At 37.6% G+C, this 12,080-nt stretch overlaps 1 protein-coding gene across 1 annotated transcript in view; it reads right to left on the bottom strand.

Annotated features, from left to right (window-relative positions):
* Positions 1 to 558: 558 nt before the first annotated feature.
* LOC133563664 (protein mono-ADP-ribosyltransferase PARP16-like) overlaps positions 559 to 12,080 on the bottom strand; it is a 34,318-nt gene continuing 22,796 nt past the window's right edge. Inside the window, exons 6-7 of the mRNA XM_061917927.1 lie at positions 10,639 to 10,783; positions 559 to 5,623 (exon numbers count right to left, since the gene is read on the bottom strand). Coding sequence (XP_061773911.1) covers positions 5,488 to 5,623; positions 10,639 to 10,783 — 281 coding nt within the window. The 3' untranslated portion in view covers positions 559 to 5,487. The remainder of the gene's footprint in view (positions 5,624 to 10,638; positions 10,784 to 12,080) is intronic.

The following is a 12,080-nucleotide window of genomic DNA, read 5'->3' as shown; positions in this document are numbered from 1 at the left end:
TATATATGTGTGTATATATATATATATATATATATATATATATATATATATATATATATATATATATATATATATATATATATATATATATATATATGTGTGTGTGTGTGGACACAACTGCTTTCTAGGTTCTCCAAAGTGTGCAGTTTTTACTAAAATAGGAACTTTTGTCGAGGCTTGAAGCAGTTATTCATGTTTACATCGATTCTTATGGGGGAACATTGCTTCATTGTACAAACTTTTCAGTTTTAAGAACTGTGGAGAGGCAGGCAGTCTGACAGAAAGGCAGGCCACGCCAAAGCCCGGCCCAAGATGGCGGCGAGGAGGCGGAGACGGCGAGCGAGCGGTGAGGCACGCCACAATTAAGATCAGGTGCGTAGATCGCGCACCTGTGGAGAATTTAGTTATCCTCTGACACTGTTTAAAAGGGCGACAGCTGTGAGCGTCAGGGAGAGAGGCAAAGAGACTCAAAGGAGCCAGAGGGAAGCTGACGCGGAGCAAGAGAGGAAGAGAGCCAGAGGCAGACGACGAGCGAGCGAAGAGGAGCTGAAAAGCGACCTGGACTGAGGTTTTTATTTGAAAACATCAACAAAGTCACAACCGTGCTAGAGAATGTCTCTATTTGCTGGTCCATGGAAGCCACAAGACAGCAAGACTCCATCACAAGAACCAATTCAGAAGTTTGTAAATCAAGGTTCCACTGAATTCTATTTAACCGAGTCACTAAACAATGCAAGTGGGTTTTGAAATGTTTTTCCATGCATGACCGAAGAATGAACATAATATGCATTTGACGGTTGCTTCATTCAGGAATTTTAACTAAAAATGTTAACAGTTGAATTTGCATAAATTAAATAAGTCTAATACTGATAAAATAATTAAGGTTGTCTTTGATTTTCATAGTCATTAGATTTTGCCCTTTATTGACAATCAGTGGAAAGAATGCGTAATCAAGCAGATAAGTTGAGTCACCCGGAAGTGGTCCAACACTTACAGTTGTGCTCATGAGAGATCATTCCCTGGGAGAATATTGGACTTCTTGGCCATTCTTCAGAGAATATGAATGACAACACAAGTTATCATTCTTTTTGCCAAGAAGCTTTGCCATCTGAGAAAATAAAGAACCGTGTCCACAACTACCACGAAAGACTTTAAGCTGTCATTGACATCAAAGGGGGCAAAACGCGGTGTTAACAACTGCGCTATGTCAACTTTCATCACTTTCTTTTGTCATTTTCATTTAAAAAGAGTAAACCCAGTTGTTTGCCAATAAATATCTTCCCACAACTGTTTAGCATGAGTGGAAGAAAGGTTTTTGTGTTGTCATTTCTATTCTCTGAAGAATGGCCAAGAAATCATGGGTATGTAAACTTATGAGCACAACTGTACATACTGGAAGTGAATCAATAGTACTTATAAGAAGAATACAGTCTTTTAATAAAGTGAACAAAACAAAGATCTCATTTGCGACTGTGGTTGAGAAATATTGTCCCGCTGTGATCTCGCCAAGTGTTGAATAATCCTATGCTTGCTGCCTCCAAGTCCAGCAAGGTGTGTAGTAGATCTCGTGTCAAGTCATGCAAGGTGTGTAGTAGATCTCGTGTCAAGTCCAGCAAGGTGTGTAGTAGATCTCGTGTCAAGTCATGCATGTGTAGTAGATCTCGTGTCAAGTCATGCAAGGTGTGTAGTAGATCTCGTGTCAAGTCATGCAAGGTGTGTAGTAGATCTCGTGTCAAGTCATGCATGTGTAGTAGATCTCGTGTCAAATCATGCAAGGTGTGTAGTAGATCTCGTGTCAAGTCATGCATGTGTAGTAGATCTCGTGTCAAGTCCAGCAAGGTGTGTAGTAGATCTCGTGTCAAGTCATGCATGACAGCTTTGGTCAATGGGAGGAAGACTTTTCTTTACAAATCTGCACAGGTGATTCATTTCACAACCCAAAAGAGGTTTTTAACTTGGTAGACTGTGCTGTACTTTTATTTTTACACAGACATATTAAAAAGGAAGAAGTCAGACCAGACCTGGGCAATGAAGGCCCGGGGCCACATGCGGCCCCCCGGATATTCCCAAATCCTTTGTTTAGATGTTTAAGATGTAAAGTGTAGCTGCCATTATGATGTGCACTCATCTTTTATAATGACCACAAGTCTTCAACTATACTAAGTATTTCAATGCATGGAATCTGCGCTTTGGGATTATATACTAGTTACTATGGTCATCTAATGAGTTACTATGGTCATCTAATGAGTTACTATGGTCATCTAATGAGTTACTATGGTCATCTAATGAGTTACTATGGTCATCTAATGAGTTACTATGCTCATCTAATGAGTTACTATGGTCATCTAATGAGTTACTATGGTCATCTAATGAGTTACTATGGTCATCTAATGAGTTACTATGGTCATCTAATGAGTTACTATGGTCATCTAATGAGTTACTATGGTCATCTAATGAGTTACTATGCTCATCTAATGAGTTACTATGGTCATCTAATGAGTTACTATGGTCATCTAATGAGTTATTATGGTCATGTAATGAGTTACTATGGTCATGTAATTAGTTACTATGGTCATGTAATTAGTTACTATGGTCATCTAATTAGTTACTATGGCCATGTAATTAGTTACTATGGTCATGTAATTAGTTACTATGGTCAACTAATTAGTTACAATGGTCATATAATTAGTTACTATGGTCATCTAGTTAGTTACTATGTTAATGTGAGTAGTTACTATGTTTATCTAATGAGTTACTATGTTTATCTAATTAGTTACTATGTTTATCTGATGAGTTACTATGGTCCTCTAATGAGTTACTATGTTTATCTAATTAGTTGCTATGTTTATCTATTTAGTTACTATGTTTATCTAATTAGTTACTATGGTCATCTAATTAGTTACTATGTTTATCTAATTAGTTACTATGTTTATCTAATTAGTTACTATGGTCATCTAATGAGTTATTATGGTCATCTAATGAGTTATTATGGTCATGTAATTAGTTATTATGGTCATCTAATTAGTTACTATGTTTATCTAATTAGTTACTATGTTTATGTAATCAGTTACTATGGTCATCTAATGAGTTATTACGGTCATCTAATGAGTTACTATGGTCATCTATTATGGTCATCTAATTAGTTACTATGGTCATCTAATGAGTTACTATGGTCATCTAATTAGTTATTATGGTCATGTAATTAGTTACTATGCTCATCTAATTAGTTACTATGGTCATCTAATTAGTTACTATGGTCATGTAATTATTATGGTCATCTAATTAGTTATTATGGTCATCTAATGAGTTACTATGGTCATGTAATGAGTTACTATGGTCATCTAATTAGTTACAATGGTCATCTAATTAGTTACTATGGTCATCTAATTAATTACTATGGTCATGTAATTAGTTACTATGGTCATCTAATTAGTTATTATGGTCATGTAATTAGTTACTATGGTCATCTAATTAGTTACTGTGGTCATGTAATGAGTTACTATGGTCATGTAATGAGTTACTATGGTCATCTACGTCGCAGCAGCTCAGACAGGAAGTGTTTCCACAGACATGGAAAGAGATTTTCAAAACAAAATTTTAAAGCTTAGTGATATATCAGATATAGATTGTAGGTGGCTTTATTTTGTACCCTTCACGTTCATATTTCACGGTTTGCTGCATTTTTATTGCGTTTCACTTGATTGTAAAATATGTCGATCAAAAGGGGGTGTGATGTTCATATTTTTTCAATATTCAGTGTTTTATCCTTCATAATAGGCTTTTTTTTTTTTTACAAACTTACTTTCCATATGAGTTGGGAAATTGTGTTGGATGTAAATATAAACAGAATACAATGATTTGCAAATCCTTTTCAACCCATATTCAGTTGAATATGCTACAAAGACAACATATTTGATGTTCTAACTCATAAAATGTATTTATTTTTTGCAAATAACTTAGAATTTCATGGCTGCAACACGTGCCAAAGTAGTTGGGAAAGGGCATGTTCACCACTGTGTTACATCACCTTTTCTTTTAACAACACTCAATAAACATTTGGGAACTGAGGAAACTAATTGCTGAAGCTTTGAAAGTGAAATTCTTTCCCATTCTTGTTTTATGTAGAGCTTCAGTCCTTCAACAGTCCGGGGTCTCCGCTGTCCTATTTTACGCTTCATAATGCGCCACACATTTTCCATGGGAGACAACATACGTTGCTCCAAAACCTGTATGTACCTTTCAGCATTAATGGTGCCTTCACAGATGTGTAAGTTACCCATGCCTTGGGCACTAATGCACCCCCATACCATCACACATGCTGGCTTTTTGAACTTTGCGTCGATAACAGTCTGGATGATTCGCTTCCTCTTTGGTCCAGATGACACGATGTCGAATATTTCCAAAAACAATTTGAAATGTGGACACGTCAGACCACAAACACTTTTTCCACATCTTAGATGATCTCGGGCCCAGAGAAGCCGGCGGTGTTTCTGGATGTTGTTGATAAATGGCTTATGCTTTGCATAGTAGAGCTTTAACTTGCACTTACAGATGTAGAGACCAACTGTGTTCAGTGAAAGTGGTTTTCTAAAGTGTTCCTGAGCCCTTGTGGTTATATCCTTTAGAGATTGATGTGGGTTTTTGATACAGTGCCAGCTGAGGGATGGAAGGTCACGGTCATTCAATGTTGGTTTCCGGCCATGCCGCTTACGTGGAGTGATTTCTCCAGATTCTCTGAACCTTTTGATGATATTATGGAGCGTAGATGTTGAAATCCCTAAATTTCTTGCAATTGCACTTTGAGAAAGGTTGTTCCTAAACTGTTTGACTATTTGCTCACGCAGTTGTGGACAGAGGGGTGTACCTCGCCCCATCTTTTCTTGTGAAAGACTGAGCATTTTTTGGGAAGCTGTTTTTATAGCCAATCATGGCACCCACCTGTTCCCAATTAGCCTGCACACCTGTGGGATGTTCCAAATAAGTGTTTGATGAGCATTCCTCAACTTTATCAGTATTTATTGCTACCTTTCCCAACTTCTTTGTCACATGTTGCTGGCATCAAATTCTAAACTTAATGATTATTTGCAACAACAACAAAAAGTTTATGAGTTTGAACATCAAATATGTTGTCTTTGTAGCATATTCAACTGAATATGGGTTGAAAAGGATTAGCAAATCATTGTATTCTGTTTATATTTACATCTAACACAATTTCCCAACTCATATGGACACGAGGTTTGTATATATATTTTATATATAAATGTGGCCCCCTGAGTCAAAACAATTGCCCAGTCCTGAGTCAGACGGTTACATCTGCTGACAATTTAGTTCCCGTGTCTGCACAGCGACGACAGTTGGAAGAAGTCATGTGTTCACTACGAGTAGGAAATGAGTCAGTGAGTCGAGGCCTCCAGTTGGGGTCTGACCAGGAAGGCACAGTGGATAAAGACCCGAGTCAGTTAGTTTTTTGGGGTTTTTTTTGTCTTGTCATCTGAATTGTCGGTTCCAAAAGGATATGAAGGCGTTGGAGTTGAAGGTGCCAATGAATATGAGCAGCAGAAGGTAGAGACTCATCATGATGGCAAAGTGGTGTCTCAGGAACCAGGAATTACTGCGGGAATGTCTGTGAGAGGGAAAAAAAACCCTGCATCAGACCACACTGATCATGTCAATCCAGTAGAATCACAGTACTCTCAGTTCATGTGATTATATTAAGTATCAAAACAACAACCTGTAGGGTTCCTACGTACGCTATCTCCAAGGTCAAACATACAACAAATATACAACTTAAAGTAGCAAGAAACACGTCAATAATGTATAAAGCAAAACGTGTTCTGGACTATAGGGCTGGGCGATATGGCCTTTTTTTAATATCTCCATTGTTTTAGGCCATGTGACGATACAGCATATATATCTCCATATTTTGCTTTAGCCTTGAATCAACACTTGATGCATATAATGACAGCAGTATGATGATTCTATGTGTCTACATTCAAACATCCTTCTTCATACTGCATTCATATATGCTACTTTTAAACTTTCATGCACAACTAAAAGTGTATTTATTAAACAGTTATTAAGCCTTGACACAAACATTCATGTCATTTCCAAAACAGAAAGTGCAAGATTGTCAGAGACATTTTAAAACAAGCTATGAGTGCACTTTTGTGCATGATGTCACTAAGATGACATATCAAAACAACACTAAATTAAAGTGCACTTTTTGTACAGAACGCCACTACAATAGTTTAAAACAAATAAAGTGCACTTTTGTGCATGATGTCACACAAGATATTTCAATAAATGTAAAATAAAAATGATCTGCATGATAGGAAATCAAATAGTGTATGTCCTTCACTATGTGGTAGGTTCCTGCGGACGTTATATCCATCTGTTGTTGACTTTTCTTTTTATACGCTGTTGATCTGGAAATGTTTGCCTCTGCATTTTGATGGTGTGGGCGTGTGGCAGCGAATGGAGATGTTGACATGCGGAGAAAGTACTCTTCATTCTCGAGCAGGTGAATTTTCCAATGATGCTACATATTAGCAGTATTGCTACTTTTTGTAGCAACACTGTTGCCCCACACTTGACAAATAATGGTTGTCTATTCGACATCTTCCCTCTTGAAGGAAAACCACCGCCAGACAATGGACCCCCTGCTGTTTTTCTTGGGAATTAACTCTTCCTTCATTTGTTACCAGATTCGAACCTTCTTTCTCTCGTTTTACCACTCACGCGGCTCCGCTAGCATCTGTCCCAAAACAGCATCTACATGTACATAACTTAAAAAAAAATACTCCCCCCTATCAAAAGGTAAAAATACAGATAAAGGCATCATTAAATGACAAAAATCTGACAAGTTTATATTAATGAATAAAAAAAAATGCACGTGTGCTTGCATGGTTTGGAGCCCCTGCCTGGAAAGAAAAAATGTTTGCCTAGCTGCCCTAAAATTTGAGCCCTCATTTAAGGCAACACTTGCCTTGATCTTAAAAAGTTAAAATTTGAGGCCTGTAATTTGTAAGACACTAAAAGTATGAGGTGGCTAACAATGCAGCTACAGTTCAATTTCAACTTCTATGCTAGAGTTAGTCGTATTTCTTTGTTGTGCTGGGCTGCACTCCCAGCTGTGTTAGGGGACGAGGCACAACGCTGATTGAACATTGATTATGTCGTGAGGAGACGGACTTGCGCCACAGTGGAAGGAGATGGTGGAGTACTGGGACACACTTTCACACACAAACGTAAACAAACACACACTGTGAGGGATTATACCAAGCATTGTTTCGTCCTACAGTTTACCACTGTGGTCACCTCCAACAGATGTTTCCACCATGTTTGAAAAAGGTCATATGCTTACAGCTGATCACCGGGATTGATGGAGATCAGCCCTAGTTCGTAGTTTGTATTAGCAATACTGCTGCTTGCTGGACCTCTTTCTAAAACTTCTAGATCAACCTCCTAAAATAGTATTTGATGGATCTCATGACTTTTGCATGATTAGTGGTGTTGTTGTTGAAAGGAAAGAGCGAACGTTGTGATGCATCTGTGAAATTATTACGCCGCCATATGCCTAAAATCACCAAAATACATCAATACTACATATTATGAATGTGCCTATATATATATATATATATATATATATATATATATATATATATATATATATATATATATATACATATATATACACACACATATGACAGGGGTTTTTGGATGTTTTTAGAGCGCTTTATTTGCGGACTAGAGCGACTCCTATTCGCTTCATTGTAAGCTGATTTTTATTACTGTTTATTTACGTGTCAGAATGCGTAAAAAAAAAAGAAAAACATATATGTTCTTGTCTTATGTAAGGATTGCGAATGTTAGACAAAATTCCATAAATAAGTGCGGGTCCCATTTAAATGACTCAAACTGCTAGAAAATACAACTCCATGCAGAAATTAACTTCAATGGTAATTTTTAAAAGTGCACACTTCCTCCACACCAGTGTTAACATGAATGGAGTTTAAAAAAAAAAAAAAAAAAAAATCTATTCACATAAAAACAAACTTACCGGCTGTCATTTTGTCCCAGCCAAAAAAAAAATGACTGCAGTCAGAAAAAAACGACCATGTAACACCTTTGCCCATCAATAAAGTGATTAATATTACCTTTAAAATCAGCGCATAGAAGTCATCTCCAAAATGAACACCTGCTACAATCCATCCTGTAGTCTCAATAAAACAGAAACTTACCCCAAACATTAATTTAAGTTGTCCCAAAGTATTGAGCTTGGACAAAAATGCATGGAAGATCTACTGGATCTATTAGCAGCTCTGTAACTATACATGACAATACAATCAAAAAGGTAATTATCTATTATTGGGATATTTTGTATTCTGCGATGTTAAAAGGGAAGTGCACTTTCTTTGGAATTTTGTCCATCGTTCACAATATCTACACGAGACAACAGCACACATTCTAAATCATAAAAAAATGCTAGCAATAAGCGGCCCAAATTTCAGGGAATGGGATATGATCTATTCCACCTTGTTTAGTTTTATTTAAAGGGACAATGCACAGAAACATTAAGCTCAAAGACAGATATGTTCTGTACCAGATTATAGCTAGATAGCTAATTTCCATCTGGAGTCCCTGGCTAACTAAATTTAAGGGATACAAAAATCATGCAATAAAGTCATACTATAGCATGTAATCAAATTAAGCAAAGTCATAAAATGCCCTTTCATGGACACATACTTAATATACAATGCAAGCACACCTCATTTACATCATCACACAAAGACAATACACGTTCTTGTTCACATCTGTCATTATTTGAAAAAAACAACCACAATTTTAAAAGACACACCTCACAAATTACAACAGAAATGCTCTCATGGATAAATACAATCCACATGAAGTTGATGTGTCAGATATAGTGGCCACCTTAGTGACCGTGTGAGCAGCTTTGATTGCTCCAAAGCCACTTTTTAACTTCAATTGTAAATGAAAAGTAATCTGTTCGACTTTTCAAGTTTGTTGTGAGGTGATTCCATTCCTTTATGGCTTTATATGAAAGGCTGATTGTGCAGAAGAGGTTTTACATCTGGGTACGCTACACTGCCCCCTGGTGGAGGCTCCTGTGTTTCTAGTTGTCACAGCAGATGTCAACTGGACAAAGTGCTTAAGTGGCGCTGGTGCAGTGTTATTTAGGATTCTATGGGCCATTCCTATGGATGCTAATCTTTGAATGTTAGCTAAGTTTAACAATCTATATTTTTGGAGAAGTAAACAGTGATGGTGGTGTTGTGGTTTTTGGTCAAGGATTTTGAGCTATTGTTTGTGCAAAGTTTTCGATGGCCTCAGTGTCATTTTGCTTGCCTGCGACCAACATGTTATCGAATAATAAAAAGGAGACATAATCATTGCATTAAAATAAGCACTCTAAAAACATCCAAAGTTTTATGTATATATGTACTGTAGTAACGGGCACATTCATAATGACATGTCTTATTTACAGTATGTCCCTTTTAGTATCACCGGGACTTCTTTTCTTGGCACATGGATATCACAGAGCGCATAGCAACCAATAAGGTCTTTTCAACACCTGATTGAAAATACCTTATTCAAATTCTGTTCTTAAGAGTTATGATCTTCAAAGGGTTGAATAATTTTGTCAATGAGATATTAAGAGAAACGACACTGTTTGGTATGTTACAAAATATGTTGTAATTCAACTTGCATTTGTCTATTTAATGCATATTTATTTGATATGACTATAAGCAAAATACGGAATAAATGTCCTACTTGCTAAAACACCAAAATTGTGTGGGGGTTGAATAATTCTGATCACAACTGTAGTGGTGGAGATTAGGATCAAACATTTCAGATGTACAGTACACATTGGTCAAGGTGCTTTCTTGCTTGTTTTGTTTACATGCTTAAGCCAGTCCTTCTCAAACAGTGAGGGGGTGCGTGTGACCTCTGGGAACATACTTTCTTTGCCATAGCAGAATATGATGTGATGTATGGAGCACTCTGCGATGAGGTGGCGACTTGTCCAGGGTGTACCCCGCCTTACGCCCGATTGTAGCTGAGATAGGCGCCAGCGGCCCCCGCGACCCCATAAAAGGGAATAAGCGGTAGGAAATGGATGGATGGATGGATGGATGGTATGGAGCACTTGGGCTCACTGTAAGCACGGTGAGAGAGCGTGTGTTGATTCCTTTAATGTTAATAAGAATAGAATAGACTTTATTGTCATATTTGCATATAACGAGATTAAAGACGCCAACTTAAGGTGCGGTTGTGGGAACAAATATGGGGTAAAATAAATAACACAAGAGGTAATAAAGGAAAAACTAACAATTGAAATAAACAGACTACTATCCAATAAAAATAACAAGCAATCCTGTACAATATACAAAACACTGTAGAAATACTAAATACTGTACAATATACAGAACAAGACAATATAATAAGTTTACAATGTTATGCAGAGGTATACTTATAACAATTTTATAGAGAAATTATACTATCTATAGTCATGATGGATAGTGGGGGGCGCAAAGTATTACATTTTTTCTAGGAGGGGCGTGACAAAAAATATTTGAGAAGCACTGGCCGAAGCCAACGTGTGTGGATTTTTACCTGGACAGGTATCTCCTCTGAGAGTAAACCAACAGGTACTTGACACGTAAGAGCTGATTGTTTGTGACCACAAAGTATTTCTGTGGCACGTCGCCTCCTTCGCTGTTTTTGGCCCGTGAACGTTGACGGTCAAGGATTTCAGAGTCTGAAAAGGGGGAAAAAGTGAGATATTTATAAACCTACAGTACATGTCGCACAGTAAGCCTCTATGACAAAATGATTATTCATACACAGAGCTAATATATATTCATAGCAATGAATCTGAATTAAAACAAAGAAAAAAGTGATACAATATTGTAATTTTAATAATTTCAATAACCCTCTTGGTCCTTTCATATAAAAATGGTTTGGTCCACAACACACTTCATGGTACTTCCTCCTTTCAATTAAGAGCATGGCCCCCAAAAAAGCACAAGTCGGGACATCAGAAAAGAGTTGGGAAGGAGAGTACAGGAGTAGGAGCAGCAGGGGCCCAGGACATTAAAAAGTGTTGTAAGTATGGTGAGCAACATTTCCTGTTAGGTGTGCACTGCTCAAGCATCGTCTGCACACAGAAAATATGGCACATACAAAACCAAATCCAAACCCAACAAAATAAACTCATTACAATTTGTTCTGTATGATTTTGCAATGCAACTATGTGACTGACAGGTGACAACAAGCGGCCACAACAACAAAAAAACAATGTTTAACACGGTTTAATTATTTTAACGTATGTCGAGATGCTTTTAAGGACGACAGGAATTCCATTAAATTAATTCGAGCAAAACCAAAAACAAATAAATAGGTAGATAGGTCTTCATTGTCATTGCCTGTTTTCAGCACAAACTCGTTCAAGATTAGACAAACCAACAGTGTACACGGTTACAGAACAGGAACGCTGATGGGTCGCCACAAGGCACCCCCTAAAAGATGGGGAAACAGGTCAAATGCTGGGGAAGTATGAGTAAAAAAAATACAATCTAGACTGGGCTCCTAAGGGGCCCCAGTCTGGAGTGGGGAAAAAAACTCCATAGCAAAGCACGTATACTGTACATATTACAACATACATCTAGATATATCTAGCGACAGAGGGAAGGGAGTGCAGGCTCATGGTGGCTTGCCACAGCCATCAGGCACTCAACATCCTTCCATCACCTCTGGGATTTGTGTCACAGGCGTTGGATTAAGGGGGTTTGTTGGGTCTTCGCTGCACTGTCCTTCGGGAGAGTCTCAATGTTTTGTATATGAAACAAATTTGTATAAATTTTGTTTTTCACTCTAAATTGTCTATGACTGGTCCTCAAACCTGCGAGGCAGACAGTCTGATGTGATTCAAAATCACAAGAATGTCCACACCTTCCCGCATCCTCCAATAATTTGTGGCAGATTTGGGGTACTTTGAAGACTGCCAGCAGGTTCCCCATAAACCCAAAATTTTGTCAATTTCGTTGAACCCAGTT

This window comes from Nerophis ophidion, linkage group LG12 (genome assembly GCF_033978795.1).
Source record: "Nerophis ophidion isolate RoL-2023_Sa linkage group LG12, RoL_Noph_v1.0, whole genome shotgun sequence".
NCBI classification, from domain to species: Eukaryota; Metazoa; Chordata; class Actinopteri; order Syngnathiformes; family Syngnathidae; genus Nerophis; species Nerophis ophidion.
The sequence above is the reverse complement of the archived record's forward strand: the minus strand, read 5'-3'. Positions and strand labels throughout refer to the sequence as shown.